The following is an 18,320-nucleotide window of genomic DNA, read 5'->3' as shown; positions in this document are numbered from 1 at the left end:
CCTCACCACCAGTCTGGATTACAGTAAGTATTATAATGCCAATTTCACAGACAAGGAAACATAATTTGCCCCAGTCTTCTTGCTAAATGTCCCATCATCAGTGAACCCACAGCAGTCTGATTCCAGACTTCTTGTTCTTTCCAGTAAACCACCAACCTCTATGCATTTTTAAAAGAAAAATAGTACCTATATGTACGTTAGGAAACAAGAGATAGAATGCCCTTATTGCGGCTCTGTTGTTCTATTTAAATTCGGACACTGTCATCCCCTGATGCATTAACAAAATATTTGTTATCCAAGATTCTTCCTCCTCTGGCCTCCCACCCACTCTAGTCTGCTAGGTGAGCTTCTGTGCTCACCGCTCCCTACACCTCCTGCTCATAAAGTGACCCAGCAACTCCTCCCAAATCCGGGGCCCAGGTTTTCAGTGCTCACTTTATTAGACTTTGCAGTACTATGGGTTCCCTCCCACATGGAAGCGCCATCCTGAGCGCTTGCTTCACCAGTCCAGCCTCCTCTGTCTCCTCTTTGTGTGTGTGTGTGTGTGTGTGTACATAAGTTTTTATTTTTATTAGCTGTATACTTAGTAGCAGAAATGCAAGAGGACCCTGGAGCTCGGCGCCTGCATTTCCTCTTTACTCTGTCTCTACTATTTCCCTAAAGTGACCTCTTCTACAGCCCTGGCTATAGACTTGGCTCTGCCAGGACACTGCTGCCTGGTACCCACACCCACTAGTGCCTTTGGAGCTTGGCACCATGGACAAACATAATGGGTTGACATCCACAAACAAAATGAATGTACATACAAAGAAAAATATTGACCAGACGTAGGCTGAGAGCCTACAAACATTAATGTCCAATCTAAAACCCTGTGTTTGTATGTCCAGCTTTCTCACAGGACATCTCTTCTTGAATGTCTCACAGGAATCTCAAACTTAGTAGGCCTAGGCTGCATTTTCAAGAAAGCTTTTCACTCTCGTTTTTCTCATCTTGGCAAATGGGACCATCCTTCCACTAAACACCTCAAGCTGAGGCTCACTGTGTGAACATTTCCTTCTACTTTATTCCTCCCCCAACCACTCCATTATCAAGCCATCACACATATCTAGAACACGGACCCTCTTCTCCAGCTCTGACAGGGCCACAGGAGACTCAGGAACCCACCAGTCCTCTCTGACTTGGACTACAGCAGGCCCTCCCCCATGTGCCCATCTCCCCAAACCCCTGATAGCCAAAGCCTCCTGAGTAGCTGGGATTACAGGCACCCGCTACCATGCCCCGCTGATTTTTTGTATTTTTAGTAGAGACGGGGTTTCACCATGTTGACCAGGATGGTCTCGATCTCTTGACCTCGTGATCCGCCTGCCTCAGCCTCCCAAAGTGCTGGGATTACTCTGACCTACAACACCTTGAGAAACCTCATAGAAATGTTTTCATTAATAGCTCGAGTTAAAGGAAGTCATCCAGAAGAACAATGGACAGGGTACTCTTACATATTGTATTTCTGAAATGTAAAGACTATTTCTGATGTTTCACAGTGCAGAGGACAGGAACCTTTTGCTAGATTCTATCTGATCCTGAACAGGACTAGCTGCTTCAAAACATTTCTTTTAATTTCAAAGTGGGCACTAATTGAGCTGTCAGCCATCAGAAGATAAGCTGTTACTGATACCAGAAAAATGACACTGCCCGAGCACTGGGAACAGACTGAGGCTGACACCTACGATCAAGGTGCGAAGTCAGCCGAGACAGAAATTTATTGCAGGGTTTCATCAGCAACCACCTGACCTGGGCTGGGTGGGGAAGGGGAACCACTGGGGCAAACAAATCTGCCATAAGACATTGTGGTTTCTTTTCACCCAGGCTTAATTTCTTCTGACATGGTAATATCTGGACTTCACAGAAAACACACAGTGATCAAGGTTGTTTTTAGGTTCAATGATCATTTGAATGATCTCTGGGGTAGAGCAGATAATGACAAGAGCTTAAGAAAAGCCATTTCAAAAAATAAGGAAACCAGACTTAGCGCTGCCTTTACTTGGAAGGGGTCATTGCTTATGCAATTTTCCTTCTTCTGTGTGTGCTGTGTTGATAAGTCTGTATTAGCTAACAGACTTTGTCTATCCTGTGGGACCCACAGAGCATTACATGTGTCATCTATGATCAGGAACCTGAAGGCAGAAATCACAGGTAGAAAATCTTCCAGGCCACACATCCACATCTTCTAGTGATCTTTGTGTTACATGTACATGTATAAAAAACTGCCTTAGAATGCATACTACTAAATGTGTCTCAAAGGCAGATACATTCTCTAAGTTTTTCTTTCTAAATATATTAGCAAAGAATTAGGGATGAATAAAGTACAATTTTACTTCTATATTAATTTGATATGTAAACTAGAGAGCCTGATCATTATCACAGCAAAAGAATCTAGAAAATATTAATGATCAGATCTTGTACCCAAAAGACATCTCAGTAGCTCTGTCCTCAAACTCAAGGCCAACACTATGGCCCTTAGTTCAAAAGTTCATTTTTGTACACAGTCCAACCAAGTATACCCAGGACAAGGCACCTGGCACTTCTTCTGCCCTGGACAACTTGATCCTGGGTCAGCCTTAATCTAAACATGGCTTGGTTCTAACTCAATTTTATCCCTTTTCTTTTAAATTCTAACACTCTACAACCATGCCACGTGGGATTCTATATCCCATTACATTTTTCTTTGTATCTACCTGTATTAACTGTCAGCAGTGAGATTCTCCTTGAGGCTCAGTTTCATCTGCAAAATGGGAATAATACCATCTAGCCTCGGTGCTGTGCAATCTCAGATGTGCTACAAAAAATGCATCACACAGAATGCATATTCGATACCTCTGAATAACTGGATATTGTTTTCTTGTTTTTGAGATTCACGCCTGGCCTCCTTTCACCCTACTACAAGCATATTCTCATTGGATATGTCACCACATGTATTCCAAAGTACAACTCCAAAGCATTCACAATGCCATTCACACTGATAGCAATTCACCATATTTTGGCTTCTAATTTTTCTCTCTTTGCTCAACAAGTAAAGTTAAGTGCCACTGAAGGACCTAGAGAGACAGCCTTCACAACGTGCATTGGTTGTGATTAGTCATAGGAAGCAACTGCACTGTCAGTTTCATTGTTCCTTCTCATCAGGGTGACTCAGTCCCTCATTATCTCTGTGTCCTTGTCCCCTTGGAGTGTGTGTTCTGTGTCCTGAGATGAAGAAGCTCTACCAAGTTCCTCACTGCCAAGGTAACTAGTATTCCCTCCTTCAAAACCTAACACTAAATATGTGTCATTAAAAAAGCCAAGCAAAACAAAACCACAAAACAAAAACCTATGTCTGATGTATAGCTATCTTGGAAAAGTCTATATAAATTTACCACAGATTTAGGGCAAAGAGTATAAGACTGGTCTACATCTACAAGTCATGGTAAAGACCTTAAAACTGACTTAATGGATTTCATAAACATACAAATTCCAAAAAAAGAATCATTTGTTTTTTCTGTAACTCCAAAAGAAACATTCTCCCACTCTAGACCTCAAAGAGACTTTCTGAAATTCATAGTATTTTCAAATAAAGTGCCTTCACTTGAAGATGATGCATAATCACACAGGAGTGTATCCTGTTTCTCTCTCTGGCATCAGAAGGCAGTGTAACATTAGAATGATTGCCTTTATCTTTATGTTAGAGAAGGAGTCTTGCCATTTTGCCTAGGCTTGTCTAATATTCCCGGGCTGAAGTGACCTACCTGTCTAGAACAACTCCCACAGTGCTGGGATTACAGGTGTAAACAACCATGCCCGGCCAGGATGATGGTTAATTACTGTTTCTTCACTATGTGTTTTCTTATTAACAGTTAAAAAAAGTGATGAAGTGACATCTATACTTTTAGTTTCTATTCTGCTGCAAATCTATCTTACTTCTTTGAAGACAATTAACATTGCTAGAGATAACTTCAAAATGCTATGCCAGACTGGGTGTAGTGGCTCATGCCTGTAATCCCAGCACTTTGGGAGGTCGAGGCAGGTTGATCACTTGAGGCCAGGAGTTTGAGACCAGTGTGGCCAACATAGCAAAACCTTGTGTCTACTAAAAATACAAAATCAGCCAGGCATGGTGCATGTTGGTAATCCCAGCTACTTGGGAAGGCGAGGCACGAGAATCTCTTGAATCCCAGAGGCGGAGGTTGCAAAAAACAAAAAAGGCTATGCCAAGGCTCTGAATGTAAACAAAAACAAACCTCTCTGTGAATCATGCATCTATAGCTATCTGTAAAAACCAACACCAAGAAGGGGCTAAATCTGAGCAGAGACATCACTTCTACTACATCTGTCTGCACTTACTGCATTGGATGGTGCAGACAGACAACATTTACATCACTGCAGGAAGTTCTAGTAGGCAGTGCAGACGGTTGATACAGTACTCTCTGAAAGCCACAGGTTTACCAATTGCTATTATTTACTCTGATTTTCAAGACATATAAAACTGGGTCTTTTGAGGTATGACAACCACATGTCTTGGCTTTTCCAGAACAATATCAATATTTCTTGTATGTTATTACTTTCAAGAATATGGACCATTAAAGGTAAATGAAAATGCAGCAAGTTTAATTTTTAATAGGGCTTTAAAATTAAGTAGATAGGCCGGGCGCGGTGGCTCAAGCCTGTAATCCCAGCACTTTGGGAGGCCGAGGCGGGTGGATCACGAGGTCGAGAGATCGAGACCATCCCGGTCAACATAGTGAAACCCCGTCTCTACTAAAAATACAACAAATTAGCTGGGCATGGTGGCACGTGCCTGTAATCCCAGCTACTCGGGAGGCTGAGGCAGGAGAATTGCCTGAACCCAGGAGGCGGAGGTTGCGGTGAGCCGAGATCGCGCCATTGCACTCCAGCCTGGGTAACAAGAGCGAAACTCTGTCTCAAAAAAAAAAAAAAAAAAATTAAGTAGATAGATAAAATCCTTTGTCATACTATGTATCCCAAATTTTGATGCAAGGAAAAACAAAAACAGCCCATGTATATGGTGAATGCAGCTAAGAAGGTGCTCTGGGAAGAGTCTCCACTTCCTGGGGCACTCTGTCTAAGTGGCTGTTCCTCCCCACCCCCTACCGGCATCTTGGCACTCACCGAGTTCCAGTTGACTCTGTGTGTCCTGAGCTGGGCCCCTGCTGACCCCTGGTGCTGTCTCTGCTGGGAAGAGAGTACACTCTTTGCACCACAACTCGGATCCCAGCTCCTGACCAGGAGGCAGCTCCCTGGCTTTCCACCATGTCCAAGAGAGAATCCCGCAGGGGAACACCAATTGGGATATGTTGTTTTGCTTCTTTATGCCCGTGGGTCCAGGCTGTCACCGTGGTGGCTATATCACTACATATAACCTGGCCAAGACATACAAAGGGGAACAGTTTCAAACTCACAAAGTTTCAGTGTGACTAACAACAAGTAGCATGCTGCACATCAAATAATGACATTCTTAAGCAGCTCCCACAATGGATCTGCACTACACTGAAGTGATGATGAAGATGAAAATAAAGGAACCTGTGGCATGGGTCTCTAGTCCTGCCAGGTGGCTAGGACTGCAAGCTGAAGGTGAGTGAAAGAACAAGGACCACAGTAGGATGTTTGCTACACCAGGCAGGTCTTTGAAAACACACAGAAAGTTCTGCTAATAAAATAATTCATGATAATTCAAGAAATTACAACAGAACAAACTAAAAATGAAGATAAAACAGTGACTAGGAATAAATACAAATGCTTCATTTTATTAAATGCTTGTATGTGCAATCTCCTAGGCTAAGCATTTTACATGCTTATATATTCTCTCAACAACCCCTTATGTAATATCAGCTGTCATAATAAAACAACACTTCTAGAGTGCTTTCCATATTCTAGGCTTTTAAATTTGCGTATTAAACATGCTTATCCTCACACAACCACCCAAGGAGACAGATAATATCACTACCTCCATTTTACAGATAAGAAAACTGAGACACAGAGACCACACATCTTGCCCAAGGTGACCTAGCAGGAAGTGGCTGAGGAAAGATTTGAACCACGTCATCTGGTTCCGAAGTCCACACATTTAATCATTATGCTACATGTAGCTTCATTATCACTGTCAAGATACAAAAAGGTATCTCATGGGATTAATATTACATAGCTGTTTAAAAACTGTATGTTAAAACAGTAATGTGCTTTGAGACATATTTTTAATCTGTTACAATTAAATTGATTTGAGAGTCCTCCTTTTCACATTATCCTCTCTAGATACTTCTTTTGATAATTAAAAGAGATTCTGCTTGATCAGCTGGTATAAACAGCCTGAAAGTTTGTCTACTTTTCTTTCATATTCCTCCTCCCTTGTTCTGTCAGCCTCACAAAGCATTCTGTTCAGTGACAATTTATATAACCCAGAGAACTTGAGGCCAGTGCACTGGGAGCCACACGAACATTCAGAGCTTAGGGTGGTCCCAGGGGCCATTCATGCCCACAGCTAGTGTATTTTAGTGGTTCCCTAAATTCATGCCAGTACACGACCATGGCTTAGGACCAATACAATTCCAAAAAACAACTCCAGCATATAATCTCAAGCTTACACAGTTCTTTTTATCCCAAGGGATAATAGATATTGTGGAAAAGAAAAATGTGAGTTTTTAAATAAACAAAAGAGGGCTTAAAAAAATTCTCAGACAATTATAAGAACGGAGAAAATGAACGTTGTTAAATACCAGCATGCACTGTATAATGATGCTTCTGTCAAAAATGGACAGCATGTATAACAGTGGTCTCAAAAGACTATGATGGAGCTGAAAAATTCCTGTTTCCTAGTGATGTATTCAAGTTTCTGGTGATGCTGGTGTAAACAGAAGCAGTGTGCTGCTAGCTGCATAAAAGTCTAGCACATCCTGTTATGTATAGTGCCTAATATTTGATAATAATAAACAACATTACTGGTTTATGTATTTACTGTACTATATTTTTTATTGTTATTTTAGAGTATTCCACTTGTTAAAAAACCAGTTATCTGTAAAACATCCTCAGGCAGGTCCTTCAGGAGGTATCCAGAAGAAGGCATAGTTATCCAAGGAGATGACAGCTTCATGCATGTTATTATCCTTCAACACATTCCAGTGGGACAAGATATGGAGGTGGAAGACGGTGCTACTGACGGTCCTGACCCTGTGAAGGCCTAGGCTAATGTGTGTGTTTTAGTTTACAACAAAAAAGTTTTAAAAGTATATTTAAAAAATTAAAAATAGAAAAAATAGTTTTGTACAGCTGTACAATGTATCTGTGTTGTAAGCTAAGTGTTGCTATAAAAGAATAAAAAAGTGAATATAAAATATAAAGTTTATAAAGTTAGAAAGTTACAGTAAGTCAAGGTTAACTTACTACTGAAGAGAAAAAAATTTTAAATTTAGTGTAGTGTAAATGCTCAGTGTTTATAAAGTCTACATTAGTGTACAGTAGTGTCTGAGGCCTTCACACTCACTCCCACTCACTCACTGACTCACTCAGAGCAACTACCAGTCCCACGGGCTCTATTTATAATAAATGCCCTATACAGGTGTACCATTTTTTATCTTTTAGACTGTATTTTCACTCTCCTTTTTCTATGTTTAGGTATGTTTACATACACAAGTACTTACCATTGTGTTACAATTACCTGCAGTATTCAGCATAGTAACATGCTGTGCAGGTTTGTAGCCTAGGAACAATCAGCCATACCATATAGCCTAGTTGTGTAGTGGGCTGGACCATCTAGGTTTGTTAAGTGTACTCCATGATGGTCACAAAATGACGAAATCACCTAATGACAACTCTCAGAACGTATTCCTGTTGTTAAGTGATGCATGACTCTATTTTAATATATTAGAATAAAGATTAAAGATATACAATTAGAAACATGAAATACTGTAAAAAGAGCACCACTCAATGCTAAACTGAACTATAATATACTCAGGCATAACAGTAAGTTTCTCCAGCATATATACTTGTGGTGGGTTTTTTGGAGGGGACAAAAGGTGAACATCTTTACTCATACTAAAGCTCTTCCAAACCCAGTTGCTAATATTATTATAAGCATAAAACCTTTAAGCCAATCAGAGTTTACCTGAATTTCGGGTGAATTATTTGTTAGACCCTTAACTACAAACATCTGGGCCAAAGAGATGCTTCTTCTTGGAAGGGGTATGTCCGGACAGTACACTTCACAAGTTTTTTCTGTATCTTCTTTGGCAACAACTTTCTCACAAAAATAAGTATTCAGAATAACAGGGCAACTTCCATTTGGAATAATTAGTTTTTGCCTGGAAAAGAGTAAGACATGCAACAGTTTCTTTACAATACTGGAGTCCCCTCATATTGTTGCTAAATCAGGAATGCAAAGAGCAATGACTCGCCTGCTATGGACAGCTAGAGCCAAGCCCGCCCACAGAAGGACAGCTGTCCTTCACGCTCCACCATGACCGCCAGTGAGTCTGACCTCACTGTTCTAGTGAGAGCCCTGTGTCAGGAAGGGATGGAGGAAGCCTAAGTCCTTGGGCTTGCGCTCCCTTGTGCCCTCCTAGTATGGCTTCAAGACTCCTCGGGGGGAAATACAGAGGATGAACAAAGACTGTCAACAGCCTCAAAAAAGTGCCCAAACAATGAAATAAAATGTACAAATAAAAATTTCAGACATTTCGACAGCTCTAATCTTTCAAAGAACATACCATTAAATGCCAAAGGAGCATCTGCCTTTGCTATCAAACTGACTATAGTTGCTCAATGCCTCACATTTGAGTATTAATAGAAAAGGAGTCAGGAAATAGAGCAGACAAAATTCTCCTGGTTCTTCTCAGTCCTTGGACAGGAGAAAACACTTTAATGCCTATTCCTTATAAAGGGTACTGCTTAACATTAAGAAAAATTAGGGGCGGGGAGTGGTGGTTCACACTTGCAATCCCAGCACTTTAGGAGGCCAAGGTGGGTAGATCACGAAGTCAAGAGATGGAGACCACTCTGGCTAACATGGTGAAATCCTGTCTCTACTAAAAATACAAAAGTTGGCTTGGCACGGTGGTGTGTGCCTGTAGTCCCAGCTACTTGGGAGGCTGAGGCAGAATTGCTTGAACCCGGGAGGTGGAGGTTACAGTGAGCCGAAATCATGTCACTGCATTTCAGCCTGTGTGACACAGTGAGACTCTGTCTCAAAAAAAAAAAAAAAAAAAAGAAAGAAAGAAAGAAAAATTTGTGACTTCTGATTCTGGGAGGATGGTGTACCACACTTTTCCCCATTCCTCTCATTAAGTACAACTAAAATGCTTGACAATATATGTGAAGTAAACCTAAGAAGACACTGAGAAGTGGAGTGGAGCCAGACAGGCTAAAAACCTAGAGACCTCAGGACCTTAGGAATGACACAGTGGCAAATTCCTGGATTTTTTCTTTTTTTGAGACAGGGTCTCGCTCTGTTGCCCAGGCTGGAGTGCAGTGGCGTGGTCTCAGCTCACTGAAACTTCTGCCTCCCTGGTTCAAACAATTCTCATACCTCAGCCTCCTGAGTAGCTGGAATAACAGGCATGCATCACCACGCTCGGTTAATTTTTGTATTTTTTTAGTAGAGACAGTGTTTTGCCATGCTGGCCAGGTTAGTCTCAAACTCCTGACCTCAAGTGATCCACCCACAGGGCTAGGACTACAGGTGTGAGCCACTGTGCCTGGCCCTGAGTTTTCTTTTTGCCTCTTGTATCTCAGGCTTTGAGTTGAAGGAGCCAGCAACCCGGAAACAGCAACAGATGCTGACAAAAAAGCCCTACCAGAGCCGACTCTCTTTAACCAAGGACCAAGGAAGAGGCAGGCTAGGAAGGCAGAAAACTCTTAGATGGTAACTGCTCAACCCTAGGTAAACATTGTGGAAAACCTGTGACTTGTCCCCATGCATGCTAGCACAGGCCAAGTGAGGACCCGGACTCCCCCTCACTGGGCTGTAATGAGGCCCCTAGTACTCCAGCTGGCGTATGAGAGAAGGTGGGCTAAGGAGCTGACATCCTTTTCTTTCTTTTTTTTTTTTTTTGACACGGAATCTTCCTCTGTCGCTCAGGCTGGAGTAAGTGCAATGGCACGATCTCAGCTCACTGCAACCTCTGCCTCCAGGGTTCAAGCGATTCTCCCACCTCAGCCTCCCGAGTAGCCGGGACTACAGGCACCCACCATCATGCCCAGCTAATTTTTTTATTTTTGTAGAGACGGGATTTCACCATGTTGGCCAGGCTGGTCTTGAACTCCTGACCTCAGGTGATCTGCTGCCTTGGCCTCCCAAAGTGCTGGGATTACAGGCGTGAGCCACCACGCCTGGCGAAGCTGAGAATCATCCCCCACGGGCCTGCAATAATTATCCCCCTCGTTGTGACAGTGGAGAGACTACCTGGGGGCCTAGACTTCACCTTCACTTGAAAGTAGTAACCAAGCACACTTCCCTGCCTCTCTAGGGTGTTACCAGAGGAAGTGTGGCAGAGAATCAGGATTTCTACCCTCTACCCTCCTACCCTTCCAGTGTTGTCAACAGAAGGCATGTGAGGAATGGCTGTGATGTCTGCCAGCAGAGGCTTAGCAGGGAGCTTCAGGAGCAAGGAAACTGTCCCTCTCTGAAGTGTCAACTGAGGAACCTGGACTTCCCTCTCCACCTGGCAGTAACAACCCCACTCCACTCCTCACTTTTTCCTACTGGAGCAGTATCAGATGAAGCTACCTAAAAGAGGTTTAAATAAGATCCAGAGTCTTGAAATACAATACTCCAGATGTCCATGTTTCTATCAAAATCACTTGTTATACCAAGAATCATGAAAAATCTCAACTTGAATGAATAAAGACAATAAATGCTGAGAAAACATAAATGTTAGAATCATCTGGCAAACATTCTAAAGCAGCCATTTTAAAATGCATTAATAAGCAATCTCGATGTACTTGAGACAAATGAAAAAAACAAAGTCTCAGCAAAAAGTAACAATAAATATTTCTTAAAAATGGAATTTTCAGAACTGAAAAAATAGTGAAAATAAAAAACTCAGTGAATAGTTTCAACAGCAGAAGGGAAGAGAAAGATAACAGAATCGATAAACTCCAAGACAAAAATAGCAAAAAATTACCCAGTATTAATAATAAAGGGAAAATAGACTTAGGAAAAAAACCCAGATGGAACCAAGGACCTGCGGGAAGAAAAAAATAGAAGGCTATAGATAAAATAACACGAGTAAATACGATACACTTTCCTATTCCTCCTGAGTGTTCCAAATTTTTATTATAATAAAAAATATAACACTGTCTGAGGTAGTTCTAAATGTATGCAGAGAAAACATTAAAGATAATCATAAATGAGGAGGGAAAGGGAATATAAAGGGATAAGGTTTCTATAATTCACAGAAACTGGTAAAATCCAGTAGACTGTGCTAAGTTACATATATGTAATATCCAGAGCATGCATTAAAATATCTATAAAAAGAGATACACACCAAAACATTACAAATAAAATTCTAAAAAATTTAATGTACAAGAAACCCATATGAAACAGAAAAAACAAAACCAATAAAATCAGAGAACAAAGAAAACAAAAAGTAAAAAGGTACACTTAAGTCCTAATATATCGATAATTACATTGAATATAAATGGTCTAAATCAACCAATCAGAAGACAAGAGATTGGCAGAGTAAATTTATGATCCATCTATATGCTGTCTACAAGAAACGAACTTGAAATATAGAAATACGAGTAGGATAAAAATAAAAAATGGGTAAAGATACATCATGTAAACATTGATTAAAATATAGTGGGGGTGCTATATTAATATCACATGAAGCAGATTTTGGAGTATGGAAAACTCCAGCTAAACCTCTTTTAGGTTTAAAAAACCATCAATAAACAGGTTCTAGCTGACATTACAGAACACTCCACCAAATAACTTTTCAGGTGCCCACAAAATGCATCCTAGGAGATACCATATTATGGGCCATAAGACATATCTAAACAAATTTAAAAGAATTGAAATCATATAGAGTATATTCTCTGATCACAGTGGAATCAAAATAAAAATCAATAACTGAAAGATAGCATGAAACTCTCCAAACACCTGGATATTAAACAACATATTTCTAAGTAATCCAAGAGTCAAAGAGGAAGTCTCAATGAAAATGTAAAAACAAACATTGAACTAAATGAAAATAAAAATTTAACCTATTAAAACTTGTGAGAAACAGCTAAAGTAATACTGAGAGGAAATTTTATGGAACTGAAAGCTTACATCAAAAAAGAAAAAAGTCGGCCAGGAGCAGTGGCTAACACTATAATCTCACTTTGGGAGGCTGAGATGGGTGGATCACGAGGTCAGGAGATCAAGACCTCTGGCCAACATGGGGAAACCCCTTGTCTACTAAAAATGCAAAAATTAGCTGGGTGTGGTGGTGCATGCCTGTAATCTGAGCTACTTGGGAGGCTGAGGCACGAGAATTGCTTGAACCCAGGAGGCAGAGATTGCAGTGACCAGAGATCATGCCACTGCACTCCAGCCTGGGCAACAGAGCTCTGTATCAAAAGGAAAAACAAAACAAAACAAAGAAAAAACTCTCAAATCAATATTCTAAGTTCTTACCACGAAAACCTGGAAAAAAGCAGAGCAAAATAAACTCAGAGCAAGTAAAAGGAAATTATATATATATATATATATATATATATATATATATATATATATATATTTTATTTTTTTGGAGACAGAATCTTGCTTGTCACCCAGGCTGGAGTGCAGTGGCATGATCTTGGCTCACTGCAACCTCTGCTGCCAGTGTTCAAGCGATTCTCCTGCCTCAGCCTCTTGAGTAGCTGGGATTACAGGTGCCTACCACCATGCTCTGCTAATTTTTATATTTTTAAAGTAGAAACCAGGTTTCATTCACCATGTTGGCCAGGATCGTCTCAGACTCCAGGATCTTGGGTGATCCACCCACCTCAGCCTCTCAAAGTGCTGGGATCATAGGCGTGAGTCACCATACCCAGCCAGAAATAAATATTATTAAAGAGAAGAAATAAATAAAATTGAACAGAAAAACAACAGAGGAAAAAGCAATGCAATACAGTTATTTTGAAAAGATCAATGAATTGACTAAAAAATGAAAAAAGAGAGAAGATACAAACTACTGATATCAAGCCTAAGACAGAAACTGTCGCTATAGGCTCTGTACACATCACAAGGCTAGGTGTAGGACTACTATGGGCAAGTCTACATACACACATTCTAACAACTTAGATGAGATGGCCAAATTTGTCAAAAAGAAACAAAAATAACTACCACAACTCATGCAATATAAAACAGATTATTTGAATAGCCCTATAACTATTAAGGTAAATAAATTTGTAATTTTAAAACTCCCAAAAGTGGTATCTCCAGGTCCAGATACTTTCACTGGAGAATTCTAAGAAATGAGAAAAGAAGAACTAGCACCAATTCTACACACTGTCTTCTAGAAAACAGAAGAGGAAGAAATACTTCCAATCCCTTTTATAAAGTAAGTACTACTCTGATACTAAAACCAAAGATAGCACGAAAAATAAAAAAGAAAATTATAAACCAATATACCTCAATAACACAGATACGAATTCTTTAACAATATGTTAGCAAACAGAATTCGGCAATATATCAAAAAGTTATGGGATATGACCAAGTGGTGTTAATTCCAGGCAAGATGGCCTTGTTTGGTATTTGAAAATCACCTTCACCAGGTTGAAGACTGAGAGAGAAAAATCATGTGATCATAATAATCAACTCAGAAAATCGACTTGACATAATTCAATGCCCATCCTTAATAATAATTTTAAGGCACGGTGCAGTGGCTCACGCCTGCAATCCCAGCATTTTGAGAGGCCAAGGCAGGTGAATCACAACGTCAAGAGATTGAGACCATCTGGCCAACATAGTGAACTCCATTTCTATTAAAAATACAAAAAATTAGCTGGGCGTGGTGGCATGCACCTGTAGTCCCAGCTACTCGGGAGGCTGAGATACAAAAAAATGCTTGAATCTAAAAGGTGGAGGTCGCAATGACCCAAGATCGTGCCACTGCACTCCAGCCAGGCAACAGAGTGAGACTCCATCTCAAAATAATAATTTTTAAAAACCTACGAAAATTAGAAAGAGAACTTCCTCAACTTAATAAAGAACATCAACAGAAATTCCACAGCTAGCATTACAATTAATGATGAAGGAGTAGATGTTTGCCATCTAAGATGGAAAACGAACCAAAATTTTCCTCTCTCACAACTTTGATTCAACATAGTACCAGAAGTTCCAGCTAGTGCAATAAATAGGCCAAGAAAGGGGGAAAAGGCATACTGATTAAAAAGAAGAAATAAAATGTCCTTATTTGCAGGTGACATAATTGCTTATACAGGAAATGGCAAGGAATCTACAAAATAACTCCTAAAACTAATAAGCAAGGTTGCAGGAACCAACATATACAAAAATTAGGTGTATTTCTACATATTATCAATGAATTCATGGACACCAAAATGAAAAATATACCATTTAAAATTGTAAAACTAAAAAAAAAGACCGAAATAACCCATGTCAGTGTAAAAATATTATATGGTGTTGTTGAAGGGATAGACACATAGATCAATGAAACAGAATAAAGACCCCAGAAATATATCACACAAATATGCTCAACTGATATTTTTTTAAAAAATTGATCTATCTCCACCGTGTAATTTTCTTGTTTGTTTTTGTTTTAGAGATAGGGCCTCACTATATTGCCCAGGCTAGCTTCAAACTCCTGGGATTAGGTGATCTTCCTGTTTTAGTTTCTTGAGTAGCTGGGACCATAGGTGTGTGGACCACCATGCTCAGCATGAGCTGACTTTTTGTTTGTTTTGAGATGGAGTCTAGCTCTGCTGCCAGGCTGAAGTGAGTGGTGAGATCACAGCTCACTGCAACCTCCGCCTCCCGGGTTCAAATGATTCTCCTGCCTCAGCCTCCTGAGTAGCTGGTACCACAGGTACATGCTACCACACCCAGCTAATGTTTTTTGTATTTTTAGTACAGATGGGGTTTTACCATGTTGGCCAAGATGGTCTCGATCTCTTGACATCTTGATCCACCCGCCTCAGCCTCCCAAAGTGCTGGGATTACTCAGCACTTGGCCTTTTCTTTTCTTTTTTTATTTTTTGAGACAGGGTCTTGCTCTGTCGCCCAGGCTGAAGTGCAATGGCAAAATCTCAGCTTACTGCAACCTTTGTCTGCCTTCTGGGTTCAAGAGATTGCCCCACCTCAGCTTCCCAGGTAGCTGGGACTACAGGTACGCCATCATGTCCTGCTAATTTTTTTTTTTTTTTTTTCTAGAGATGGGGTTTTGCCATGTTGGCCAGACTGGTCTTGAACTCCTGACTGCACAATTTGTGCATCCCAGCCTCCCAAAGCACTTTGCTGGAAAAATAGGCCACTGTCCCCAGCCTACCACCTGATTTTTGATAAAAAGTGTCAAAGTAATTCAATTAAGGAAGAAAAAACTTTGGATAATCATAGGCATAATTGCCTTTAACTTAGTTCTCACAACTTACGTGCCATTTAATTCAAAATTGATAATGAATATAAATGTAAACTATAAAACTAATAAAATGTTAGGGAAAAAATTAAGAGAAAATCTTTAGAATCTACGACTAGAGAAAGAGTACTTAGACTTAAGATTTTTTTTAAAAAAAAAAACTTCATGTGTTTAAAAAGAACTTGAGGCCAGGTGCAGTGGCTGATGCCTGCAACCCCAGCACTCTGGGAGGCCAAGGCTGGCAGATCATCTGTGGTCAGGAGTTCGAGACTAGCCTGGCCAACATGGTGAAACCTCGTCTCTACTAAAAATACAAAAATTAGCCAGGTGTGGTGGCATGTGCCTGTAATTCCAGCTACTCAGAAGGCTGGGGCAGGAGAATCATTTGAACCTGGGAAGTGGAGGTTGCAGTGAGCTGTAATATCGCCACTGCACTCCATATCCAGCCTGGTTGACAGAGTGAAACTCCATCTCAAAAACAAACAAAAAACTTGATAAACTAGAACTTATCAAAACTGAAAACTTTTACTCTGAGAAAGGCCCTGTTAGGAAGATGGAAAGATAAGCTAGAGACACAGAAAAAATAATTTCAATTCCAAACCACATACCCAAGAAGGGACTAGTATTTACAACATATAAAGAATTCTTAAAAACACAGTATAAAAAATGAGCAATCCAACAAAAAACAAGCAACAGGCATGAACAGACATTTCATTGAAAAGCTATATAAATGGCACATTAGCACAAGGAAAGATGTTCTACATCATTAGCCATTAAGAAAATGCACATTAAAACCATAATGAGTCAAAATGGCTAAAACAAAACTTATCAACATTGAATGCTGCCAAGGATGTGGAGAAACTACATTGCTCATATACCACTGGTAGAAATGTAAAATTGTATAACTGCTCTGGAGAAGGATGCAACTTAGATGTATAACTACTCTAAGCACACAACACCATACAACCTAGCATTTGTACTCCTGGGCATTTGTCTCAGAGAAAGGAAAACTTATGTGCATGTGAAGACCTACACATGAATGTTAGCAGCTTCATTAGTAACAGTCTCAAACTGGAAATAACCTAAATGTCTATCAGTGGGTGAATGGTTAAAACAAACTGTTGAATTTTTATCATGGAATACTATTCAGCAATAAAAATAAACAAACTATTGATATAGACAATGACTTGGATGAATCTCCGGAGAATTATGCTGAGTGAAAAAAGCCAATACCTAAAAAAGTAGAGAGCATTATTCTGGTTGCTATGGTTTGAATATGCGCCCCCTCTAAAACTCATGTTGAAGCCTTAAAGAGATGACTGGGTCATGAGGGCTCCACTCTCATGAATGGATTAAACCACTCATGAATTAATGGACTCATGAGTTATCATGGGAGTGAGATGGGTGGTTTTATACGAAGCAGAGAGACATGAGCTAGCATGCTCAGCTCTTTTTAATAATGCTGGTGCCATCTCAAGACTCTGTAGAGTCTCCATCAAGAAGGCCCTCACCAGATACAAACCCTTGAACTCCGTAAGTGTAAGGAATAAACTCAGGCGCTCCGTAAGTGTTAAGAAATAAATTCCTCTTATGTATACGTTACCAGTTTCAGGCATTCTGTTATAAGCAACCGAAAATAAGACAGAAGTTGCCAGGGGTTTAGGTTGTGGGGTGGGGGTGGGGAGAGGAGAAAGAAGGAAGCTGATCTGTCTGTATTATTCTATACAACTAAATGTAAATCTATAATTATCTAAAAATAAAAAGTTTAATAAAAAATGGAAATTGTGTAATAGTAACAGATCTAAGACAACCTTCCTCTCAATCATCCCACTGGTCATTTTATGTTCATGAGGTTTCCAGTCTCTAAGACTTCCTATATTAAGGAAAAACATCAATTAACAATGGTCAGTATCTAATTTCTGTCCAGTTAGCAGTACTAGTTACACAAATATAAGTTTGGGCTTTATATAAAATTTCTAGTACTCAAATTTCCCTGATCAAAGACAAAAATGCTTATTTTTAACTTCATGTACTATGTTCTGGGCTTGACTTGCCTGTCTAACACAGACTGCCTGTGATTAATTATACATAAAGCTTATACTCCCATGATTTCTTTTCAAACAGATTGTTATTTATTCTAATCTAGATATATGTTTCTTAGTATCTAATATCTAATAAATTTCCGTATGTTTTCAATATAAACTTGCCATAGTAATATTTTAAGCCAATAGCCTATAGGCATGTAACCCAGAAATAAGGGAAAAAGTTGTGAGAAATGGAGAAAGGAGGGGCAGGGGCAGAGGGAAGGGGAGGAGAAGAGAGGAGGCCACAGGAAAACAAAAGGGTACGTGGGTGCAATGTCTGGCACTGTCTGGGACTGAATGCAGATCTGCTGCACACCATCAGATGGATGAAAGGTGTTATAAACTTCCCACGTTTTAATTCTTTCAAGTTAATTTTTAAAGATATGAATAAGAAATCCTATTTTAACAGCTAAGAAGAAAGCACTAGGTAAAATACATATGTGTATATAGAACCTGCCACTTTACAGATAAACATACCAACATTAGAACTATGTATGTTCTGCCCAATCCAAGGTGTTAAGGCCATTCTTCCCAACTCACGTTACTCAAACTGAATTAGTTCAGAACAGAAATGATTTGCAAGGAAATTTAATTTGTTACTTTAAATCATATTAAGTAACAAAATGATGGTCCTTAG

At 39.8% G+C, this 18,320-nt stretch overlaps 1 protein-coding gene across 6 annotated transcripts in view; it reads right to left on the bottom strand.

The window, feature by feature from the left end:
- SPIDR (scaffold protein involved in DNA repair) overlaps positions 1-18,320 on the bottom strand; it is a 401,999-nt gene that overhangs the window by 123,305 nt on the left and 260,374 nt on the right. For 5 of the 6 annotated variants that reach the window (XM_010351608.3, XM_010351611.3, XM_074386636.1 and 2 more), the window contains 2 exons: positions 8,147-8,342; positions 5,161-5,411 (listed from right to left, as the gene is read on the bottom strand). The exons of the other annotated variant lie outside the window; for it this stretch is intronic. In XM_010351608.3, coding sequence (XP_010349910.3) covers positions 5,161-5,411; positions 8,147-8,342 — 447 coding nt within the window. The remainder of the gene's footprint in view (positions 1-5,160; positions 5,412-8,146; positions 8,343-18,320) is intronic. 6 annotated transcript variants of the gene reach the window in all.

The sequence above is a fragment of the Saimiri boliviensis genome, chromosome 15, assembly GCF_048565385.1.
Source record: "Saimiri boliviensis isolate mSaiBol1 chromosome 15, mSaiBol1.pri, whole genome shotgun sequence".
In the NCBI taxonomy this organism is placed as follows: Eukaryota; Metazoa; Chordata; class Mammalia; order Primates; family Cebidae; genus Saimiri; species Saimiri boliviensis.
Note: the sequence above shows the minus strand (reverse complement) of the source record. Positions and strands in the feature narration are given on the sequence as shown.